Raw genomic sequence first — 25,026 nt, 5'->3', positions numbered from 1 at the left:
GCTGAATATGTAAAAGTGGAGGGCCCTGCTGGGCATAGGTGGAAGAAGAGAACCTTGACCTCATGAAGGCTGGATGCCCCAGGGGGTGGGAATTTTGAGGGTGGGGAGGTGGGAGTGGGGGGGGGTGTAGATAGAGGTTACATCCACAGAGAAGAAGGAGGAGGGGCGAGGGGATTGGAGGTTCCGAGGGGGTGGTGGGGGATGGGGTAAGGGGACAACATAGGAAATGTAAATAAATCATCCAATAAAAAAAAAAAAAAAAAAAAGTATTATACCCCTACAAATTTGCATAGTATGACTATATGGAAATGCAACCAAAAATTCAATTGTTTCCAATTATTGGTGTACTTCATTTTTAATCATAGAATCATATTAAGGGAATGTATTATACAAACATGGGTTAAATCATATGCTAGACTCTTCCACTTATATTCTAGTGCAGAGAATAATTAAACATTCAATTTGTTATTTATAAAAAGAAATAAGAGTATAAAAGAGATATTTCATATTATGTCAAAAGTTAAGGGAAAATTTTTATGCTGTTTTGCTACTTAAAGATGATGACTATCAACACGATTGTATATTTTCTGTCTCTAACATTAATTTCCAAAACCCCAGAAAAAGTCACTAGCAAAACATAACTATCAAAAATTACGACAAAATTCTGGAATAACATATATTTCTAATATATCTTAAGAAGTAGAGAGTAATTAAAAGAGAATTTATATAAAAATAAACACACATTAACTCAATTGTATCTATTTTAAAGTTATCTGTGGTTTTAGTTCAAATTTAATTTAAATTAATGAGTCATTAGCAATGGATTTATTAACTATAATCCCACAAGTTACATACTCCATGCACTGTTTTTGTCAGGTAAAGTGACAGGTAAGTACAAACTCACAGTTCAATTGCCTTGTTCCACATGATGACATATCCAGAAAGAATGAAAGATTCAATATTTACAATATGTGTATTTCCTCTTTCTGTTCCAACATAGAGCCATTTACTCTGGAAAGGTAGATGACAGTAAGTAATTCTGAAAGAAAGAAAATTACAATTAAAATATCTGAATTTTACATCTGATCAGTACATTTTCCTTACACATATCACACTAACATAAAATTATAGCTATATAAATGATAGGAAAACCTATGTACCGAGGTAACATCTCCTTATTAATAGAACATTGGACAATAGTAATACTATATCATTAAAGATAATGACAATCATTATTGAATACATGTTTATTATGGGCATGGATTTACATCACGTTTAGTTTTAATTTTTTGACCAATACACAAAAATATAAGAGTTGTAGATTATAACGGGAACAATGATGTTTAAGACATGTGTACACTGAAAATATTTAAAAGAAGTTTATCATTTCCAAATTAAGAAGACTAATGAAATCTTTTCTTCCAGCATTAGTAAGTGATGGTATATTATTGTCACTTATGGCCATACTGTGTGACAGTATTTCAAAGCTTCCTTTACATATCTGACATTATAGTAACTATTAATCCACTTTCCCCAGTCTCCCCACACACCCTTCCTTCTTCCTTGGCTTAGTTTCTGGTAACCACCATTTGAATCACTATTTCTAAGAGATCAAATGAACTATTTGTCATTCTGAATACAGAGATAAAACAAGTATGTATTTCTGTTTTACATAGGAGAAACAAAGATGATTTTTTCTGTAGCAGGAAATTGAATTTTGTTTTCAGTTTTTTTTATTAAACCACAATAGGCATATGTACTCAAATTGACAAAGGAATGTTCTGATAATATTTCTAAAACTGTGACTAGGTATCCACTTTGGAAATGGAACCATTCCAAAGATAATTTAAGATTGTCTAATACATGGAGATAATTCTAAGTGGTGTGTGTGTGTGTGTGTGTGTGTGTGTGTGTGTGTACACATATAAAATACAATATAACTTATAAACCTCTGTTCTATAGATGTTCAAGTTTATTATTATTGATGCATACATGAGACTAAACTTCTTTATAATTGCCAAAGTCCAACAGGTAAGAAGTGTAAGTGGAAAAATGGTGATACAAACCATTCCTGTTAAGTTACAAAATTTAGTATCTTTCCACTGAGCTCCACTGTTTATTTAAATAAAAGACATTTGAAAGATAAAGTAGGTACATAATGAACATAAATTTCAGAGTTCGTAGAGAAGTAGTAGTTATTTGTACTTCGTTCAAATGCTTCATATTTATGTATTAGGGGAAAACTGTTAAAGTCAGAGAATCACTTTATTCTTTTCTTAGTTTTTGTGTGTGTGTGTGTGTGTGTGTGTGAGTTTGTGTGTGTGTGTGTGAGTGTGTGTGTGTGTGTGTGTGTGTGAATGTGGAGGTCAGAGGACAATCTCAGGTATCGGTCCACTTTTTCCACCTTGTATAAAGCAGAATTTCTCTTACTTGCCATAGTGCTGCATACTTCAGTCTAGCTATCCTTCTTTTGCCTTCTCTTTTCTCTATTTCCCATCTTAATGTAGGAATGTTGGAATCACAGACATGTGCCAAGGTATCAAGACTTCCTTGAGTTTCACCATTCTATTCTCATCTTCATAATGGGCTTTCTGACTAACTCTGAGACTGTTCAATATCTAGAGCCATCAGAACTATTGTATATGAAATATGAAATTCAATGACTCAAGTATTAACATTGCAATTAGTCACTCTAATTTGAATTCATGTTGCTCTTCTGGATACTTTTTTTAAATGTATGAATGTTGTCTGTATATACATCTGCAGGCCATAAGAGGGCATCAGATCCCTTTATCATGATCCACCATGTGGTTGTAGAAATTGAGTTCTGGACCTCTGGAAGAGCAGCCAGTGCTCTTAACTACTGAACCACCTCAGAAGCCTTCTAGACGACCTTACAAAGAAAATAAGTTCACAGATAATCACTTGCAAGAACATATTACTGCACCAAATATTTCCTAGAGTTTACCTGGAAGATTATCTAGTAAACTATCATAAAAGCTGAACAAAAATTAGACAGGCAAACAGATACACTTTTTAAAAAGTTAATGATAAATTCACACAATTCCATCTTATAACACACATAAGAGTGAAGATTCTGAGAGCTATGGTGGGTAAGAGTCAACAGTGAACATCCAGGTTTTCCAGTACATATTCTCAGTCTCCCATATTGAATGTTTCAATATCCTACCTCTCTGAAACAAATGTTATCTATCCTGTGGAAAGCATCAGGCATATCACATTTAAAATGCTAGAAATTTGCTATGACATAAGAAACTGAAAAGTAAATTGATTTTTCTAATTAATGAGTAACCTACATGATACTGGGAATCTTTAATTAAGAACTGAAGTCTAGAGTAGCTGTCTCCAAGGGATAGTTACTAATATTACACAGGAAATAACTTGATGGTCATGTTTCTAGGCAATGAATAATCAATTTTCTATTTAACTTTCAATATAAATAGAAACTCATTTTAAAGAAGATATACAATCACCATACCTGAATCACAGGAAGACAGAGAAAACAATTTAAGAGCTTCAAACAGAACATGAGGAAACGTCAATATGACAGTGATCTCTACCTCAGTTAACAAGTAAAATCTGAGAACTGCCGGGTTCAGTGATGAAACCTGAGGCAGGAGGTGGAATGCCAATATAAACAGTCCTTACAGAACAGAAAGAAGACAGGAAGAAAATTCTAACAGCACAAGAACTAGCCTGTGAACTAACTCTTTAATGATGGTTAAGTAAGAGAAACTAACCGAGGTCCCATTAGAATAATCGTTTAAGATTTCCAAACTTTATCTAATAGAACAGTGTGACTTACTGACATGGGCAAAGGGTATAATTATACATGTTCTGTGTACTTGATAATCATGATAATTAATTGATTGATTACCTCATACAACTTAACTTTTTATTCATTAAGTCTTCATTTGTAGCTCTTTCGACTACCACAACCTGATACAAAAGTAATTTTAAAACGTTATATGTTGTTTCCCTATTCATTTTGAATATTACAGAATATTTAAGACATTTCTTGCTTTCCATACACTCATCTATTCTACCTTCACTAAATAAGTGTTTATAAATCTTGTCTTATAATACACACAGAATCCTTATCACCTGATGCATATGTGATGAGAGAGAAAAACAAATTGACAAGAAAGAAAACTAAAACAAGTGTGTTAATGTCTATAAAAATTATGGAAATAAAATTTCTATTTGAATTAGACTATTGAAGGTCAATGTACAAAATAAGTCATTTTAAAACTTAAATAATGTACATACTTTCAAAAATTCTTCCTGATATTCACTTAGGACTCAATGCAGAATTTCTGTAATTTATGTGATATTGACAATAAGGATATGGGTTTGATGTTAGGTTCTTTTAAGATTGGCATGCTTATTCTTTGTTTCAAACTCTGCTTCACAGTATACCATGTATTATTTTACAATTATTTGCCATGAATAGAAATTTTTATGTTTTTTGGGATTATTAGGTTCTTGTTGAATAGTACTGAGCAGTAAACACATTTTAGGTAAGTGGTCTACTACTGAGCTATATCTCTGGCCCTGAAGTTATTAACTACAGAGGAAGTAGCTACCCTGAATGTGACTGAAGTTATTAACTACAGAGGAAGTAGCTACCCTGAATGTGACTGAAGCTGTCCTATGCATGGAGGTCTGGATAAAATAAAAGGGAAGGAATGAAAAAGCCTGGTTTCTCAGGCTTGTACTCTCTGTTTCCTGGCTTCTAAGAGATGGATTATTTTGCCCTTCTACAATGCTATGCCATGGTATACTGCCTCACCATGCTGCAAAGTCGGGTGGCCCTGGGACGAAACATCTGAAACCATGAGCACAAATCAGTCTTTACTCCTTTGCTCTCTGAGGTAGTTGTGTGGTACAAAATGTCTAATGTGCAAATAGTATACTTCTGATATGTTATTATTCTATAACAAAATAAAACTGTTTAGTACTAACATAATTGTAAATACATGTGAACTGAACTTGTGAACTGAACTTGTATAGCTAGCATTTTTAGATAGAACCATCTGTCCAAATCCTTAGAATGTTAGTATTAATTTAATATAAAAATAAAAGCATTTCAAGTAAAAGTTACTGTTGAAAAAGCACAACTGCTGGCCATGCCCACAGACCTCTGTTTGAGAAACATTGACATAGACTGCCAACTCTTTTCCTATCTATTCACTACAGTACTTGGAGTTCTAGCTAAAGCAGTTAGAAAACAAGGAGATCAAGGGGATACAAACTGGAAAGGAAGAGTTCTAGGAAGGGGAAATGGGGAAAGTGGATGACATCTGAAATGTAAATAAATAAAATATCCAATAAAAAAGTCAAGGTCTCACTATTTGCAGATGATATGGTAGTATACATAAGCGACCCCCAAAATTTCTAAGACCAGAGAACTCCTACAACTGATAAACAACTTCAGCAAAGTGTCTGGACATAAAATTAACTCAAACAAATCAGTAGCCTTCATTTATACAAATGATAAATGGGCTAAGAAAGAAATTAGGGAAACAACACCCTCTACAATATAACCACAAAAAAAAAAATAAAATATCTTAGTGTAACTCTAACCAAGCAAGTGAAAGATAACTATGACAAGGACTTCAAGTCCCTGAAGAAATAAATTGAAGATTTTTTTAAAGACACTGCTATACTGATCCCGGGCATTTACCCCAGAAGAAAAATTCTCAGCAATAAAAGAACTTTTGCAGGACTGACCATCCCTGACCTCAAGCTGCACTACAGAGCAATGATTTAAAAAATGCATGGTATTGGTACAGAAAAAGACAGGTCTATCAACTGAATAGAATCAAAGACTCAAAAATAAACCCTCATACCTAAGGGGCACTTTATCTTTGACAAAAGAAGCCAAAACCATGCAGTTGAGAAAAGAAAGCATCTTCAACAAATGGTGCTGGTCTAACTGGTGGTCTACATGTAGAAGAACACAAATTGATACATATCTATCACCTTGTACAAAGTTCAAGTCCAAGTAGATCAAGGACTTCAATATAAAACCAGATATACTGGAAAATGGATTATAGAGCTAAACAGAGCACTCTCAACAGAGGAATCTCAAGTGTCCAAGATGTGATTGAAAAAATGTTCAACAGGGAAATGAAAATCAGAATGACCCTGAGATTCCACCTTACAGCAATTAGAATGGCTAAGATCAAAAACTCAAGTGATAACACATGCTGGCAAGGATGTGGAAAAGGGGTAACATTCCTTCATTGCTGGTGGGATTGCAAATTGTTACAAGCACTCTGGAAATCAATCTGGCAGTCCCTCAGAAAATTGGAAATAGTTCTACCTGAATATCCAGCTATTCCACTCCTGGGCATATACCCAGGATGCTCAACCATACCACAAGGACACAAGCTCCACTAGGCTCATAGCAGCCTTATTCATAATAGGCAGAAACTGGAAGCAACCCAGATGTCCCTCAACTAAAGAATGGATACAGAAAATGTGGTTCATTTACACAATGGAATACTGTTCTGCTATTTAAAACAAGGATATCATGAATTTTGCAGGCAAATGGATGGAACTAGAAAATATCATCCTGAGTGAGGTAACCCAGACCCAAAAGGACATGCATGTTATGTACTCACTGATAAGTAGATAGTAGCCAAAAATACAGGATACCCATTTTACACCCCACAGACCATAAGAAGTTTAGCAAGAAGGAAGGCCCAAGTGAGGATGCTTCAATCCCATTTAGAAGGGGGAAGAAAATAATCATGGGAGGCAGAGGGAGGGAAGAACCTGAATGGGAGAGGGGAAGGGGAGGGAAAAGGGGGAACAGAATCAGATATGAGAGAAGGCAGGAGAGAAGTGCAGAGGGCTAAGAGAATGCATGGAAACATACAGCTGCCATGGTTGGAGGTAGGAGGAACCTCTGGAAAGTCCTAGACATCAGGGATATGAGAGACTCCCAGGACCCAGTGGGGATGACCTTACCCAAAATGCCCAACAGTGGGGAAATGGAACCTAAAGAGACCACCTCCAGTAGATAGACATGTCTCCCACTTGAGACATGGGATCACCCACCCATCTTGACAATTCTTGACCCAGAATTGTTCCTGTCTAAAGGATATGCAAAGAGAAAAATGGAGCAGAGACTGAAGGAAAGGCCATCCAGTGACCAGCTCAACTTGGGATCCATCCCATGTGCGGGCATCAAACCATAACACTATTACTGATGCTATGTTGTGCTTGTAAACAGGAGCCTAGCATAACTGTCCTCTGAGAGGCTCTACCAGCAGCTGACTGAGACTGATGCAGATACTTAACAGTCACACATTGGACTGAGGTTTGGGAACCCTATGGAAGAGTTAGGAAAAGGATTAAAGGAGCTGAAGAGGATGGCAACCCTGTAAGAAGACTAACAATGTTAACTAACCCGGACCCCTGAGAGCTCCCAGAGACTAAACCACCATCCAAAGAGCATACAGGGCTGGTCCGAGGCCCTGCCTTGTCTAGCCTCAGTAGGAGAGGATATGCCTAATCCTGTAGAAACTTGAGGCCCCAGGGAAGGGGAATGTTGAGGGTGAGGTGGAGTGAAGGGTGGAACATCCTCTTAGAGGTGAAGAGGAGGGAGGATGGAGTGAAGAACTCTGGGAGGGGAGACTGGGAGGGACAATATTTGGGGTGTAGATAAATAAAATAATTTTCAAAAGAAACGTCATAACTCATAAGCAAGAAAAATTTTAAATTAAAATAGAACTAAATCATTGTCATTTTTCTATAAGAGATTCAATGGGCCAGGCATAGTGTTGAATGCCTTTCATCACAGCAGTTGGGAAGCAGAGGCAGGTAGATCTTCATGAGTTCGAGGCCAGCCAGCCTGGCTATGTAGAGAGACCCTGTCTCAAAAATAAATAGAAACTCATAAGTAGAATTTCACTTAGAAGGTCTTCTTTCGAATGAGTTCTAATATAACTTATTGGCAACAATTTCTCATGTAGCTGCCAGTAAATTCTTGAGTTTCAGGAAGAATGACTTTGCTAATCCAACTAAGATCTTACCCTCATAAAGAATATTTATAATTGCATTACCTAACTTAGATATGGTGAATCAAGTGCGTATTGAACTGCATGTGAAAACAACAACAAAACACCAGAGATGGTTTCCAATATTTTGGAGACAATACCTACTAATATGGTTTTAAAGCTGCTTGGGAATGGTCTTGATGCACATCCACTAAGTTATACCAATATTTTAAATCTTTGGTGTAATAAACACCTAATTTTAATGTGTTTTAAGATTATAACCACAAAAACGGTGATTCATTACGTATGGATGGTACATAAGAAACTGATTTTTTTTCATATTTTAAAAGCATCAGTCTTTGCTATTTAAGTAAAGGTCCATTGACAGCAGCATCAATACTAGCTACACACTTATTTCAAACCCAAACACTGAGGCTTCACTCAGACTTTCTAAACTACAAACTGCACTTTAGCAAAGAATTACCAGGTGAGTCTTATCCATGCTCAGACTTTATAAGGCAAATTTTATCAGACAATCTACAGAACAGAATGGAAGAGGCATTTTTCTGTGGTTGAGTGACTACTTCTTACTCTTCAAGTTTCAGGATAGGAGCCTAAATTACTGTTATGATAGAAGGGATGTGGCTATGTGGTTCCCTAAAACTAGTTAAAGATGAAATTATGAAGAGAAGGGGAGGAGGAGGAAGAGTACTAAGGAAGACAATAACAGGAATTTTAAAAATAAGTCAACAAAGAAGGAGATAGCATCCCTGTGCATCTTGTAGTCCCATAAGCCAAAATACTGGTAGGCAGAAACTTTAGTGGAAATTTTAACCCATAAAAGTAAAGAAAATGTCTCTTAAGTAAAACAACCTCATGATTTAAAATAAACTATACCATCTAGTACTATTATACAAAAGACCAAGTTAAAAAAGTATTAATATTCAACTAAATTTCATTCATAGTCCTAATTGACTGTCAGCCAACTAATGTATCAATAAAAACCTCACTCAATCACTTGTCATTACTTGAGGAACCTTGTAACATAATACAAATTAAATTAAATTTCTGCAACTATTAGGTAACTTACCAATAACCTAAATTAGAGACAGTAATCTAGTTCTGTGAAGTACTAAAATACAGAAAATATTTTGTGCTTTAACTAACACAGTTTGTCTTACAGCCTCTCAACTTTTACACAGTAGCACAAAAATAGCCACAGACAACACACATATTAAAAAGCAGAACTATGCTACAGCAACATAGTCTTATTCCTAGAATGTGGCATGGACCACATTAGCTATGCATACCACTCTTTTGAATCAAAATGTTAATTTTTCTATTTTTATTTGACTATGTAACTTCATACAAAGTTGCTGAAATTATCACAGAAAGCTCCTTAAATGGTTAACTTTTTAATGGAAATCATAGCATGTTTATGCTATTTTTTTCAACATATTATTTCTTGTAACAAACATGAAATATATATGATCAAAATATTTCATATAACATTATGCATTCTCAATTTACATTGTCTAAAATACAATAGAAATAACAATTAACACATATAAGATTAATTAACAGAATACACGCTTTATGGTTAAAATGTACCTGTATATAGATGTTGGAGACTCAAAATTTATACAGTGTATCCATGCCCCTTTGGAATTAAAATTTACGAAAATATTTGACAAAACTGAATACAGTTCTATTAATTCATATATATTACAAATAAAATAAAATTAGGTAATGTGTCAATAATGTGTTCAATAGGATACATCCTATCCTAAATACCCTAAGTTACTTCCTCTTTGAATTTTAAATTACAATGTTTTATAGACAATTACTTGATTTTTTTTTCTTCTTTAGGTCATTTGAAACATGGGATCCTAATCTACCCAAGGTTGGCCTCAAACCCACAGCAATCTTCCTGTCTAGCATCTTGAAGTTTGAGTTATAGTTTGATTATCCTGTTAAGCTCTGTTCATTGATTTTTATCTATTCTTAAAACAATTAGTAACATAATGACCTATAACTTTTCAATTCATTGACAGAGGTCATTAGTTATAAGGTGGGCACTTTATATTACACTCACTAAGGATTACATTCTCTGTGTTTTCTTACTCAGATTTAAAATTTGTTAATTCATTACATCATATTAAGTAAAAGCGGTTATCAGAAGGGAAGAAGTTTCAGTTGATCATTTTGTTTACTGGGAGGATATCAAGGTGTTTAACTACACAGCTGACATACAATTATACATGTTAGTACCATGGAGTGATAATTTATATAATAAATATTATATTAAGGATGTACAGAAAATTCTGAATTTTAGTTCTAAAAAGCATAAACTAGAACATATATAGTTTGGTTTAACAATGGCTCAAACCAAAAAAAAAAAAAAAGAAAGAAAGAAAAAAACAAAACAATAAGAGTTTTGCTGGCCCTTAAGTTCAATAAAAGTCAATAATTCCACCCTATAATCAAAATAACTCATTAGTTATTATATATTCATTCATGTTATCCATGTATTATATGATATTTCCATTTATTAATACATTTGTATAAGTTTAAAACTAGAGTTTATATCTAGGAAATGGTTCCTGGACTAGTAAAATATTTGAAAATCATAGCATGTGAGTAAGCTAGGGTTAGTAGTGCTATCAAAGCCAGGAACAATTTTATTAACTGGTAGTTTGAACAATCTTATTTTGGAAGAGAGACTAAATATCTTCTACAGCTACATGAAATACAAATAGGAATAGTGTATAAGGAAGTTACAAAACAAACTCAAAATTTGGGCTAGCACTAATAAACTTTCAAAGGACTAGTTCTTCTAAAATGGGTTAAATTTATGAACACTCTGTCATCTTCACAGTTAGCTTAACTGGATTTAACTCATCTAGGAGACATGCCTCTGGAAGCATCTATGATGCCATTTCCAGAGAGGTTTAACTAAGGAGGGAAAACCTACCCTGAAGGTGGGTGGAATCATTCCATGGGCTGGGGGGGAGGTCCCAGACTGAATAAAAAGGAAGAAAGAAAAAAAGAAAGGAGGAAGGAAGAGAGAGAGAGAGAGAGAGAGAGAGAGGGAGGGAGGGAGGGAGGGAGGGAGGGAGGGAGGGAGGGAGGGAGAGGGAGAGGGAGAGGGAGAGGGAGAGAAAGAAAGGAAGGAGGAAAGAAAGGAAGGAAGGAAGCTAAGCACCAGCATTTATCTCTCTGTTCCTTGACTGTGGAAACAAATGACCAGCTCTCTCATGCTCCTGCTGCCATGCTTTCTCCACTATGATGGACTAAACCTTTAAATCCTAAGTTAAAATAAACCCTTCCTTCCATAAGTGCTTCATGCCAGATGTTTTGTCACAGCCATGAGAAAAATAACTGATAAAAATATTTTTAGACATGACCTTATATTTAAAAGGAGGTGATACAGAGATTCTATGGTTTGAGGGAGAGAGAAAGAGATGGAAAGAGAGAAGATCAGGGGAAAAATAAGGAGGGCTGGAGAGAGAAACAAAATCTCTTAGCATCTTGAGTATGTATTATATTCCAGAAAACTAAAATGTTTACATCGAGTCTATTAACAAACAAACAACAAAATGACAGCATTTCTATTTATACAACTCTTCAAACAGTTAGCATACCTTCCTTTTAAAGACTTTTACAAATGAACAAATTAGTTTTCTTCAGTTCTACCAGGGGAAGCATAGTAGTACACAAATGTATTCTAGTAAATATGTAAGTAGCATCTACATGGAGGTAAGGTTTGAATTCAAACACAAAGTGTTATTCTTGATTTTAAAAACTCAAAAAGAAAAACTAGTAATATATTTCTCAACTTGATAAAAACATACTAATATCATCATTATCATGTCATGTATGACCTAGACCGTTTGATAAGGTAAGACAAAAAATAATTTAATAGTAATAGTTTTATAATTTTAAAGTTATATATATATTTTCTCAATTTCCAGATGGCATGCTTTTTTTAAGACTTATTTATTTTATTTATATAAGTACACTGTAGCTGTCTTCAGACACACCAAAAGAGAACATCAGATCCTGTTACAGATGGTTGTGAGCCGCCATATGATCTGGGAATTGAACTCAGGATATCTGGAAGAACAGTCAATGCTCTTAACTGCTGAGCCATTTTTTAAGTACAAGATTCCAAGAAGGCTACAACAGAAATTTCTAGAACTAAGGCTGGCACATACGTAGCAGGTAATATTTAAAAAACACTACCCAGTCCAGCTTGATCTCGTGCAGTCGCCATTTTCCTGCGGCTTTGGCTCTGGACGGAGGTTCCAGCTTTCTAGAACACATGCCCTGGCACCCACGAGACACCAGCATGGGGGATGGCTCTGCCAATCCCCCACACTGTCTCCACCAAGCTCACCTGAACCCCAGACAATACCCACCATGCTCACAGTTCCCAGTAGAATGAAGACTCTTAAAGCTTAAAGATTATCCAATGGTTTTATATATTTGGAAATGCTCAATTAACAAGATGCCTAGAGTTGTTACCCAGTACCTAACCTTTAGATATAAATTGTTACCTAGGACTGTTTTTGATCAATTCGTCCTCCTCCATCGTTGCCAAATGCCTCCTCTCTCTCCTTCTCTTCCTCCTCCTTTCTACTCTTTGTCCTCTCCCCCTCCCCTTAACGCCTCCCAAATTACCGAGCTTTACTGCAAATGTAGCAGGGAAAATATCCCACTACACACATAAATTGTAAGATCAAATGCAGAATCCAATTATGAAGCACTTTATCCAAAACCAAAGTAAATGAGTAAAAAAATATAAAACTTTGTCTTTAGCAGTAGTTTCTCTCTTGACTTTTCATTCTCATTTTTCTAAATAAAGAAAAATGAAAATGTTACGTTTCAAAATGAATTAACACTCATTTGGATTTTGTGTACCAGGAATTTCAAATAAAAAAAATGATATACATAACTCATCAGAAATTCATCATCCAGGAAGTCAGGACAGAAAATCAAGAGAGGAACTTGGAGGCAGGAACTTATGCAGAGGTCATGAATGTGTGCTGCTCACTGGCTTGCTCTCCATGGCTTGCTCAGCCTGCTTTTTTATAGAATCCAGAACCAGAAGCCCAGGGGTCCATCCCACATTATTTTCTAATTAAGAAATTAAGAAAATGCATTGTATGCTTCTCTTTGGGCTGATCTTAAGGAGGAATTTTCTCTATTGAGAGTCCTTCTTTCCAAATGATTCTAGCTTGGGTCAAACTGACATAAAGCTTACCAACACAGGCCCTTTGGGGCTGTCTGCTTCCTCCATTACATATCTGATACATTGCCTGTGCTTATTGAAAAATAAACAGAGAATAAAATAGTCACAGAAGCCAGATAGAGGGAGGGAACTATGTGGGAGAGGGGAAGGAGAGGGGAAGGTGGGGTATTCAAGATCAGGTACAGGGAGGGACAGAAGAGATGACAAGATGGCCGTGAAAATGAATAGAAGTCTGTAATTGACTGAGGTAGGGAGGTGGGGGAGCATCTCAAAGACTTGAAAGAGACCTGAGATAGGGAATGTGCCCATGAATCAATAGGGGTAACTCACAGCATTGAGGATATGGAACCTGATGAGGCTACCAGGAATTCCAGCAGAGCAACAGAACAGCAACCCACCCACAAAATTTTGAACCCGAAATTTATCCTGACTACAAGAAATGAAGGCATGGAGGATGGAGCAGAGACTAAGGGAATGGCCAACCAATAAGTGGCCCAACTTGAGACTCATCCCATGAGCAAGCATCAGTCCTTGACACTATTAATGATACTGTGTTATGCTTGCAGACAGAAGCCCTGCATGGCTGTCCTCTGAGAGGCTTCACCCAGCAGCTGACTCAGAAGGATGCAGAGACCCACAGCCAAAATGTGGATAGTGCTTGGAGACTCTTATGGAAGAATAGGAGGAAGCTTTGCAGCTCCAAAGGGAATAGAATTTCATAGGAAGACCAACAGAGTTAACCTGGACCCTTGGTGCTCTCAGAGTCTGAACTACCAACCAAAGAGCATACAAAGTCTGGATCTAGGCCATCCTGCACATATGTAGCAGATGTGCATGTTGGTCTTCATGTGGGTCCTGAACAACTGGAGCGGGGGCTATCCCAAAAGCTGTTGTCTGTCTGTGGGATATGTCTTCTAGCTGGGCTGCCTTGTCTGTCCACAATGTGCCTAGCCCCAGAGATACTTTGATGTGCCAGGGTGGGGGATACCCTGAGTGGGCCTCCACCCAGTCAGAGGAGAAGGGGAATGGGGAAGATTTGTGGAAGGCAGTGAAAAGGAGGAGGGGCAGTGAGCAGGATGTAAAGTGAATAACTTTTTAAGAGGAACTTCAAAAATAAACACAGAAAGAAAACACCATGATTACCTTAGAATCACAGATATTACAACACTATATATGAAAAATAGCAAAACACAGAATTACCTATCACAGTCCCCTGTTTATGAATATGTTCTACTGTTATACTAGACTTACAAGAGTGAAATGCTAAGATAAAATTATTCTTAAAATTATTTTTTTAATTATTTATTTTTTCAAATCGTAATTCATTCACACAGGGGTTATAAACACAGAAAGGCAGGATGTGGGGAAGGGAATGACACTGGAGCGTGGGTGTTCAGGGGGAATACAGATATCTTTCAGAACAGTGTATTGGCTGGGTGAAGGTTCAGGGGACAGATCACAATGACTCTGCCTATGATTCACTTGTTCTTATCTAAGTTGGTATTGTCTGCCAAGGCTACCTATTTACAAGGTCTATGACTACTCAGGCTTGTAAATTTCCACAAAAGCTACCTGTTTACAATAGCTTATAGCCATCTGCTTCAATGTTTTTCCACAGAGACCCAAGACTTGGTGTTAGTGTACATGTATGACAGGCCTATTTCTGATTTTAGGCCTATGTCTGATTTTAGGCCTTCAGTGTGTAAGCAGGGCTGCCCCTGACATCTCCTCCCTTCTCTAAGTATAGAAGGGCTGTGGTGATTCTAATCTTGCAAAGGCAGGGATAGAGGCCTGACCTCCAGTAATTGAAGGGGACCTTGTAATGGCTCTGGTCCCTCTGTCACTGTCCAATGAGGCATGAGGACCATACCCGTCCCAATGTCTTTTTCCTGGAGAGGGGATACTTTTGACATCAACCCCTATGCAGTCAGGCTTGTCCCTCAGGGAACCCAGAGAGATATTTTTAACTTTTATTTATATTCCCTTGCAGTGCTTAGCCTCGCAGCCTAAGCAAGAATTCAGGTCACCTGTCAGAGGGGGTTCTAGGTGGCCCCTCTCTGCTTGGTCTACAGTGAAAGCAGACCATTTAACAAGTCATGGGCATTTCCAAGCACTGGTTCCCAAACACAAAGTTAATTTTTGGAAGATAGATGATCAACTCTGAAAAGGTAATAGTGAGAATGGTGTGTCCAGGAATAGCAAAGGACATGTTGTCTCTGTTCATAGATGCTACTGGTTCCATTAGAGTCATACAGAGAACTCAAGTTCAAAGATAAGATGGAGAATCCAGATGGTGAGAGCAGAGCATTTAATCAAGTACAGACCCTTTGGAGTGCAGTCCTTGTCCTATCAAACAGGTCCTACATACATGCACCTGTCAGAACTTAACACACTTTGGTAAATTTAGCAAAATGTGTATTAAAAAGCACCATTTGAAACTTAATTGTATTCCATATGGTAGCAGTTAATATGTACAAAAATAATTTTTATAATAAGATTTATTTATGTTATATATGCAGGTGTTTTGCCTGCATGTATGTCTATATGCCACATGTATGCAACGCCTGCAAAGATCATAAAAAAGGGTGTCAGATCTTTCAGACTGACATTAAAGTTCTGAGTTCTGAGTGTTGGACACTGACAGGGAGTCCTCCGAAAGAACAGCAACCACTATTGACTACTAGGTCATCTCTCCAGAGCCCCAAATAAAATATTTAAATACCATTCATGGTTTATATCTTTATCTATAGGGGTATCATAACATGGATAGGACCTATGTACAAAAAATACAAAACACTGGTGAAAGAATTTTTTAAAGGTCTGAACAAAGTGAGAGGCATATTTTGTGAACCAATTATAAGACTCCAAAATGGCAAGGATGTCAATGCTCACTAATAATGTCCAATTCCCACTAAATCTCTAGCATTAAATTTACAATGTTCCAAATTGTATTAAAAGGAAGCAAATCTAAACCCGAATCCAGGAAAAAAAGAAAAAGAAAAAAACAATAGGAGCAAACACTAAGCTTAATTTTAAAGCTTTCTGGATGGATAGACAGTAACCAAAAAGGGTGTCATCAGCACTGGGACAGATACATCAAGGAAATGAAACAAGAGTTCCAGAAATGGATTCAGTCAATATATCTAACTGAATTTTGATAAAGTAGAGAGAGAAAAATTATATAGAGAAAGAACAATCTTTTCAATAAATAGTGAAGTGGCTAGGCATTTATAGGTTAAAAATAAATCTTGACCTATAACCCATATGTGAGACAAAAACAACTTTAAGTGAATGATAAACTTAAGTGTAAAAGAATAGAAAAGCCATTTTTGAATAGGAAATTACCTTTGAAAGTAAACAAACTTAAAAATCCTAGATGAAATAATAATCGAATTTTATCATGACTAAACATTTTTGCCTGTGAAAGACCTCATTACAGAGGAAAAAGACAAGCTACAAACAGAGAAAATATTTACAATTAACATGACTGATAAAATACCTGTAGAACATAAAAAGAACATGCACAAACAATATCTAGCTAGTATATGAAAAGACATGAATAAGCATTTCCTCACCAAGGACTAATGGCTGAGAAATAGCATATACAAAAACAATTACATTTCTACCCATTAGGCAAATACAAGTTAAAACACAAATGCAAGTCACTACTTACAAAATAAAAACCAGTGATAAGACCAAATCCTTTTAGAATATGGAGAAATGATATCTGCTTACGTTTCTTGTAGGAATACAGACTAATAGTACATAACCAAATGTTTGTGATGGCAAATAATTGATACTCTCAAGTGTATTGATTTACTAAGCTGATGCTTCATAGGTTAAGCATATTAAATATCTTTTCAACAATGATAATTTAATGTTTGACAAGTATGAGTAAAGTCAAGAAGCATCTATAAAATTATAAGAAATAAAGATCAAAATATTAGATAATCTAGCATGCACAAACACATATTATAATGTCATTATATCACAAGATTATATAGAAGATTTGTGGAAGTAGGCTGGCAGGATGGCCCAGTGTATAAAAGATTATTGTCACCACATCTGATGATCAGCCAGACTTTCATCTCCAAAACACATAGAAAGAAAACCAAGTCTTACAAGTTGTCCTCTGTCCCCTATTTATGGGCTATGGCATATGTGGCTGCATGCAACTCACTCTGTCTGTCTGTCTGTCTGTCTGTCTGTCTGTCTGTCTGTCTCTGTCTCTGCCTGTCTCTGCCTGTCTCTGTCTGTCTCTGTCTGTCTCTGTCTCTGTCTGTCTCTGTCTCTCTCTGCCTTTGTCTCTCTCTCTCTGTCTCTCTGTCTCTGTCTCTGTCTCTGTCTCTCTCTCTCTCTCTCTCTCTCTCTCTCTCACACACACACACACACACACACACACACACACACACACATGTGATCTATAAAGGTCATATTCCATGATTTTCCTAGTATTCTTGCCCCCTGAGTATACATAACATCTATGACTTGCTTTTAGCCAACAAAATATGGCAATGGTCATGGAATGTCATGTCCATGATTGTTACTTATGACTATGGCTTCTATCTTCTTGAAAGACTCTCTTGCTATCTTCCTGGTTTTGAGAAGAAAGTTGCCCTACAATGAGCTGACTTGATAAGAGTATCATTGTCATATATCAATTTCCTCTGAATTAAAATACTTCCTGCAGGAGAGAGGGGTACATTAAACTCGGGATAAAAACAAACTTCACACTTCTGAGAAAGCAGAAACTTACAAGGTTTAGGGAGCCCCACTTTAGAGTTATATAAACAGAAAACAAAAACTATGGAGGAGGAGAGCTGCTGCTGGGAGAGAAGATTCAGTGTAGCTGCAGAGAGATGATTCCCGGACCTGTTGAACTGCTTGTAAGTTCTGCAGAGAGCCCAGGAATACAGCTGCATTCAGTCATCATCTATGCTATCCTGTGGTGGGCTTTGTTGTGAGTTAGCTGGTTTTGGATCATCCTTTCCTATAAGTAACCCTTTCTTCATTTCCTGTTAGTAACTCTAGTAACAACTGATTGGTTCACCAAGTTGGACTTTGGTGCAATTGTTAGTTTGGTCTGTCATGATTTTTCTATCTAGGTTGAATAGATGTATGTGTGCTGTGTCTAGCCAAGAAAAGTTTCTTATACAACAGCCAAATGGCAAACAGAACTCAGCTTTTAACTAATGCCTAGTAAGAAGCCAAGGCCTTCCATCAATTAGCAAACTACCTAAGTGTCGCCAACAACATGATAAGACAAAAGGTGGATGTTATCCTTGTGAAGTCTCCAATGAGATGTTCTGAGAGCTATGTGTGTTAAGTAGGGTTCTATAAGGGAACATAACCAATAGATCACACACACACACACACGTCACACATGGGGAGGTCTGGGCATGTGCCAAAGGGATCTATTAAATTGGTTTATACACTAGAAGCCAGGTAATCAAATAAGAGCCATCTGCATTGCTGGATGAGCAGCAAACTTCATAAAGCTTCATTCCAAGAGGTTAAACTCCTCAATAGAACCAGTCTGATTCTGAAAGCCTAGAGATTTTCTGGAGAGCCACTGGTAATGTAGGAGGGTGCTGGAACTTGATTACAGGAGGGGATGGTGACATTAGGAATGGACTCAGAGAGAAGCAAAGCCTCCACATATTTTTTTCTCTTATATGCAAATCCTAACATCTAATTGCTGAATATGAGCAGGCAGAAATAAATATAGATAAAGGCCAAGAAACTAAACAGGAGACCAAGTGACTGGGGGAAATTTTAATAGAGAACAGTGGAAAAGACAAAAAAACTAAATAGAAGAGGAAAATACTGGAGAGAAAGGGGTACAGTGGGGAAAGGAAAGCTTGGGAGATGACATGGGGCAAACAAAAATATAATATATGTGGCCTAGAAACTTATTATTCCATGTAGGAGACAGAAAAATATTCATCAGTATATATAACCTTGTACATTTTAAACATTGAATCAAATAAACATAATATTCAAGAAATTTTAAAAATAAAAACACTTCAAACTGTCCTGGTAATGCAATTGAGCTTTTTAGAATTTTTTTTTAATTATAGAATTGTTAGCAAAATACCCCTTCCCTTTGCTTAGGCAATATTCCTTAGAAATATTTTGACTAAATTAACAGACACAACACTATGGACAGAAAATGAGAACTGACATAATAGGTTCTAATAATCTAAGGGTTTCTAAATCACAGTTTACATACTGAATTTCATCTGCAAGCATGTAAAACTCTCTGTGCTTTCTCTAGCGTTACAAAAACTTACTATCAGTGATAGGAAGAACTGTCAATATGACTAAAATGAAAGTGGTTTATTCATTACTCGGCTCCCATTACCCACGTCAAGAGTAACTTTTTCATGGTTCAGTCCAAATTGCATTTGAAAGAAATCCAAGATCAGTAATATAAGCATATTTCAAGCCACATGACAACATATATATATTTCAATACTATCTAATATTATATACATGTTATTTTACTATATATAGTAATATATTATATATAATAAGTATTAAAACAGTGTGAGACTGGAGAGATGGTTCAATGGTTAACTGCTCTTCCAGAGGACCTAGGTTCAATTTCCAATGGCCATATAGTGGCTTACAACTGTCTATAAAACTCCAAATCTAAAGGGATCTGACACCATTTTCTAGCCTCCATGAGCACCAGGCATGAGTGTAGTGTATAGACAGTTACGCAAGCCAAACACTCATACATATAAAATTTAAAAATTAAAAATTTTAAATCATTTTAAACAAAACAATATTTTTAGAGTTCTTAGGATGTAAACTTGTACTAAGTCTGTCAGCTTGTTCCTTATGTTGCTGCCAACTAACCCACTTCAACTGAGATAATAAAATTATCATCAATATTTCTTCCTCTTAAGAGAGTCATAAAGAGGATCATAATATTTTTACACTTGAATAGTAAGGGAAAGAAACAAAACCCAAACAATGCACTTTTTCTATCAATACAAAAGTGGCCAATCAGATTTACTCAAGCATTGAAAAAGAAAAAAAAATCAGTGTGTGTGTGTGTGTGCGTGTGTGTGCATGGATGTGTGTGTTTTGATGTCAGAAGTTATCAGCAGGTTTCTTCCTTGTTCACAGTAGGGTTTTGTGTTTTGTTTTGTTTTCTTGGAATGCACCCACGCTCATTGATCCTGGAAGTCATGGGTTTGGCTAGGCTGGCTGTCCAGTGAGCTCCAGGGACTTGTCTGTCTCACCCCACTCGTGCCCAGCTTTGTCAGAAACATCAAGGATCTAAACTCATGTCCTCACACTTGCTGTGCATCTTTCCAACTGAATCATCTCTTAGCTTTCCTCCCTCAAAGAAATTGTATGAGCAGATAGAGATTACCAACATTACAATCCAAAAGGTGATATTCTTAGTGGAATAACAGTAGAGCACCTCTGAACTGATCTTATATTTTTAAAAACCCTTAAAATTTTTACAGATTACTTATTTTACATTTAAAATAAGATAGCACACCATACACTGTGTACTGCCTGACCCATTGTTCTTTTGAATACTTGCAAAAACAAATCCTACAAATAAAGTAGAAAAAGTCAGCCTAATCTAGAGAAGTCCTGGCTAGTTTAGTAAATTCTTAAGTGTTAATTCTCTCCAGTAAAAAAAAACAAAAAACAAAAATCAAAAAAAAAATCCTAGCTATAAAGATGGCAATTCATAAAGTAGTGAGATATAATACTCATGAATATTCAAAATATTTACAGTTAATTATTTAATCCTCACATATTACACACATGAGATTAAAACTACTAAAAGTATATTCTATATAACTATCATTTTATTTTGTCATATTTATAAAGACATATATATTTCATTAAAATCTGCCAAAATAGCAGTAGCAGTGATTCCTTATTAACCTCTCTCTCTCTCTTTTTTGGTTTTTCGAGACAGGGTTACTCTGTTTAGCCCTGGATGTCCTGGAACTCACTCTGTAGACCAGGCTGGCCTCGAACTCAGAAATCCGCCTGCCTCTGCCTCCCAAGTGCTGGGATTAAAGGCATGAGCCACCACTGCCTGGCCCTTATTAATCATTATTATGCAACAAAATAAAAAATAATCACCATGTTGGGCTTTAGGCTAAAACTGCTTTCCTCCTGTGCTTATCTTGGTTTGGATGGTGTTTGTCAGTCTAGACAAATTTACCTCTCAAAGGTTTCTCTTCTTATTAGTCGCAAGTTTTCCTATGATGTGCTTTCCCATACACTGTAAAAAGTCTGGTTGCTTCCCAAGTAATGATAGACTATTCTACATAGTTAAGGTACACACCTCACTGTTCACATGCTCACTGATGACTGTTCGTTAAGTGGATGTGCATATATCTAGGTCTAGGAAATAGTAAATTGTGATATAATTTGTCACAAATAAAATAACTTATGCCATTTGCACTCAAATAAACCCCTGGCTATGATCATTCTAAAAGGAGGTGAACTAAATTTTGATCAAATTACCATCTTTGGCAATGCTAAAATTTAGTGTTTAATTAGAACTGACATATTTTGAACTCTAAAACTTTTGTTCAGTATTCTACCTAAAAGATATTTAGATTTTAAAAAAGATTTAAAAAATAAAAAATTTTTAAAAAGGTAAATACCTTTTAAAGATAAAGATAGGTGGGTCAGGATTAGAATATATGAGATATATAATGTAATCAAAATATGTGAAATAAAATTGTTTTTACTTAACTTTTGAATCTTAGGTCTGAGTTTTCATTGCCATAACCCAGGGTAAAGAAAATATGATTGCTGAAGTGATGTTTCATAGCTTAGAGATCAAAAGGTTTAGATATTTCACATTTTCATACATGGCTGAAATCTATCCCAATCATGCGTTTTCTATTAAAAAATGACAACAATATAGATTTATAAAGGAAAAGTCTTTTCTTTTATTAAAATTGCTGGAGAACCAATTCTGTCATATGCAAAAGTTATTCCATACAAATGATCTTACCGTTCTCTGTTAAACTTAAGAGAATGGAGAATGGCTGGCCTTTTCTGTCTCAGATTCCACAAATGAAGTGTGTCATCTGAACTTGCACTGACCAAAGCGCCCTATGACAGAAGAAGACAAAGTATGTGACTTTACTACTAGGATTGCAGAATCAATACATTTTGGACTTAACATTGCTTGAATAGATATGTGTTTATATAACATAGAAAAAAAGAAAGGAAATTATATTAAGTTAAGTTTAAGAAAGCTCAGTTGAGGAGGAAAGTGGCTTACTACATATGGATAATCAGGATGACTTGTTCAGAAATATCCATTTGCTACTAGAGAGGACTAATATACCACCCATAATAGAGATTTTATTATCAGTTGACACAAGCTCTAGTCACCTGGGAGGAAGGGCCTCAGCTGAAGAACTGCCTCCATCAAACCCACCTGTGCCAAGCCTGTGGCCTGTTTCTTGATTGATAATAGATGTAGGAGGACCCAGAATATTATAAGCAGTGCCCATCCTTGGTCACAGGTTGTATAAGAAAGCAGGTTGAGCATGAGCCAGAGGGGCCAAACCAGCCAACAGCATTCCTACATGGCTTCTGCTTCAAGTTACTGCACTGCTGGAGTTCCTGTTTTGACTTCCCTCAGTAACAGACGGCAACCTATTAAATGAAATAACACAATTCCTCCCCCAAGTTGCTTTTTGTTATTTATTACAGCAGCAAAAAGCACACTAGAACAGCATCATTGTAACTATTAAAGGGTTTTTTTTTTATTTCCTTCAGAAAAATAGAGTTTAAACTTTTTGTTTCTATTATAAATATCATATAAATACCATATAACTTCACAAAGAAACCAACACCAAACTCAGTTTTATCAATCAAATATACATGTAAACTTATTCTTCTTTTCTTTATATCTAAAAATTATGTATTATTCCTTAAATTTATGTATTTTATAATTTGAGCTGCTGTTTACAGTCTAAAAAGCTTTATCTGTGATGTAAAATACCACCCACAATAAAATATTTCTTCATCTTGAATTAAATATAACTATAAATGTAATACTAAAATTATTTTATCCTATTCCACTAATTACAAATTAATTCTATTTCAAATATAATACCATATGTTCTACCACTGAATGTAGAAGAAAATAAATGTGTAGATAACTAAGTGTCACATATAACTAACATACACTATTTCACTGATATCTAGTGGTCATCTTAAACATATCAGAACTTTAACTACCGTAATATCTTCCCAACTGAAGTGTCACCTAAAACCACCCTAGAGTCCTATGTGTTCTCTAATAGTTATCCGGAAGAAGCATAGTAGTCTTAAGATACATAAAATGTTTTATACATTTTTCAAACAAGTTTTTGTTACAAGTAATCTTTCATAATTACACAGTTTACAACACTGGAACTCTCTCTCTCTCTCTCTCTCTCTCTCTCTCTCTCTCTCTCTCTCTCTCTCTCATTTATATTCTATGTGAAAAAGTTTTTAAAACTCCCAACTTTATTTCTCATCCAGAAATTAGGAGAAAGAAGACTATAAATGTCTTTCTGAAATAGTTCCTAAACCAAAAACACTCTGTCCCTGTCTTAGTTAGGGTTGCTAATGCTATGATGAAACACTAAAGAAATTTGTGGAGAAAAGGGTTTATTTGGCTTATGCTTCTGCAGCGCAGTTTATCATCAGGAGAAGTTATCACAGGAACTCAAACAGCAGGATCCTGGAGGCAGGAGCTGAGGCAGAGGTCAGGAAGGGGCATGGCTTACTGGCTTGCTTCCCATGGCTTGCTCAACCTGCTTTCTTTTTTTTTTCTTTTTCTTTTTTTTTTTTTTTAATTTTTTTATTGGATGTTTTATTTACATTTCATATGTTGTCCCCTTACCCCATCCCCCACCCACCCAGGAACCCCCAATCCCCTCACACCTCCTCCTTCTTCTTTGTGGATGTAACCTCTATCTACCCCCCAACTCCCACCTCCCCACCCTCAAAACTCCCACCCCCTGGGGCGTCCAGCCTTCATGAGGTCAAGGATCTCATCTTCCACCTGTGCCCAGCAGGGCCCTCCACTCTTATATATTCAGCTAAGGCCCTGGATCCCTCCATAAGTGCTCCCAGGCTGGTGGTTTAGACCCTGGGAGCTGTGGTTGGTTGGTATTGTTGCTCTCCTCATGGGGCCACAAATCCTTTCAGCTCCTTCAGTCTTCACTCTAACTCCTCCATTGGGAACCCCATGATCACTTCAATGGCTAGTTGTGAGCATCTGCCTCTGAATATGTCAGACTCTTGAAGACCTCTGAGGAGACATCCATATCAGGCTCTTATCAGCATGCACTTCCTGACTTCCACATCAGCATCTACCTTTGGTGACTGCACGTGGGATGGATACTCAGGTGGAAAGGTCTTCAGACGGCCTCTCCTTCAGTTTTTGTCCCTCGCTTTGTCTCCATATTTGCTCCCTTGAGTATTTTGTTGCTCCTTCTAAGAAGGACCGAATCACTCCCACTTGGTCTTCATTCTTTATGGACTTCATGTGGCCTGTGAGTTGCATCTTGGGCATTTTAAGGTTCTGGGCTAATATCCAATAATCAGTGAGTGAATACCATGTGTGTTCTTTTGTGATTGGCTTACCTCACTCAGTATGATAATTTCTAGTTCCATCCATTTACCTAGGAACTTCTCAAATTCATTGTTTTTAATAGCTGAGTAATACTCCATTGTGTAAATATA

The 25,026-nt window shown here is 36.3% G+C and overlaps 1 protein-coding gene across 1 annotated transcript in view; it reads right to left on the bottom strand.

The window, feature by feature from the left end:
- LOC114639413 (syntaxin-binding protein 5-like) overlaps positions 1–25,026 on the bottom strand; it is a gene marked incomplete at its 3' end in the record, with an annotated part of 222,451 nt that overhangs the window by 107,876 nt on the left and 89,549 nt on the right. Inside the window, exons 2-3 of the mRNA XM_028788160.1 lie at positions 22,292–22,392; positions 905–1,039 (exon numbers count right to left, since the gene is read on the bottom strand). Of these exons, the coding sequence (XP_028643993.1) occupies positions 905–1,039; positions 22,292–22,392 (236 nt within the window). The remainder of the gene's footprint in view (positions 1–904; positions 1,040–22,291; positions 22,393–25,026) is intronic.

Source organism: Grammomys surdaster, unplaced genomic scaffold (assembly GCF_004785775.1).
Source record: "Grammomys surdaster isolate TR1022 unplaced genomic scaffold, NIH_TR_1.0 125704, whole genome shotgun sequence".
Lineage (NCBI taxonomy): Eukaryota > Metazoa > Chordata > Mammalia > Rodentia > Muridae > Grammomys > Grammomys surdaster.
The sequence above is the reverse complement of the archived record's forward strand: the minus strand, read 5'-3'. Positions and strand labels throughout refer to the sequence as shown.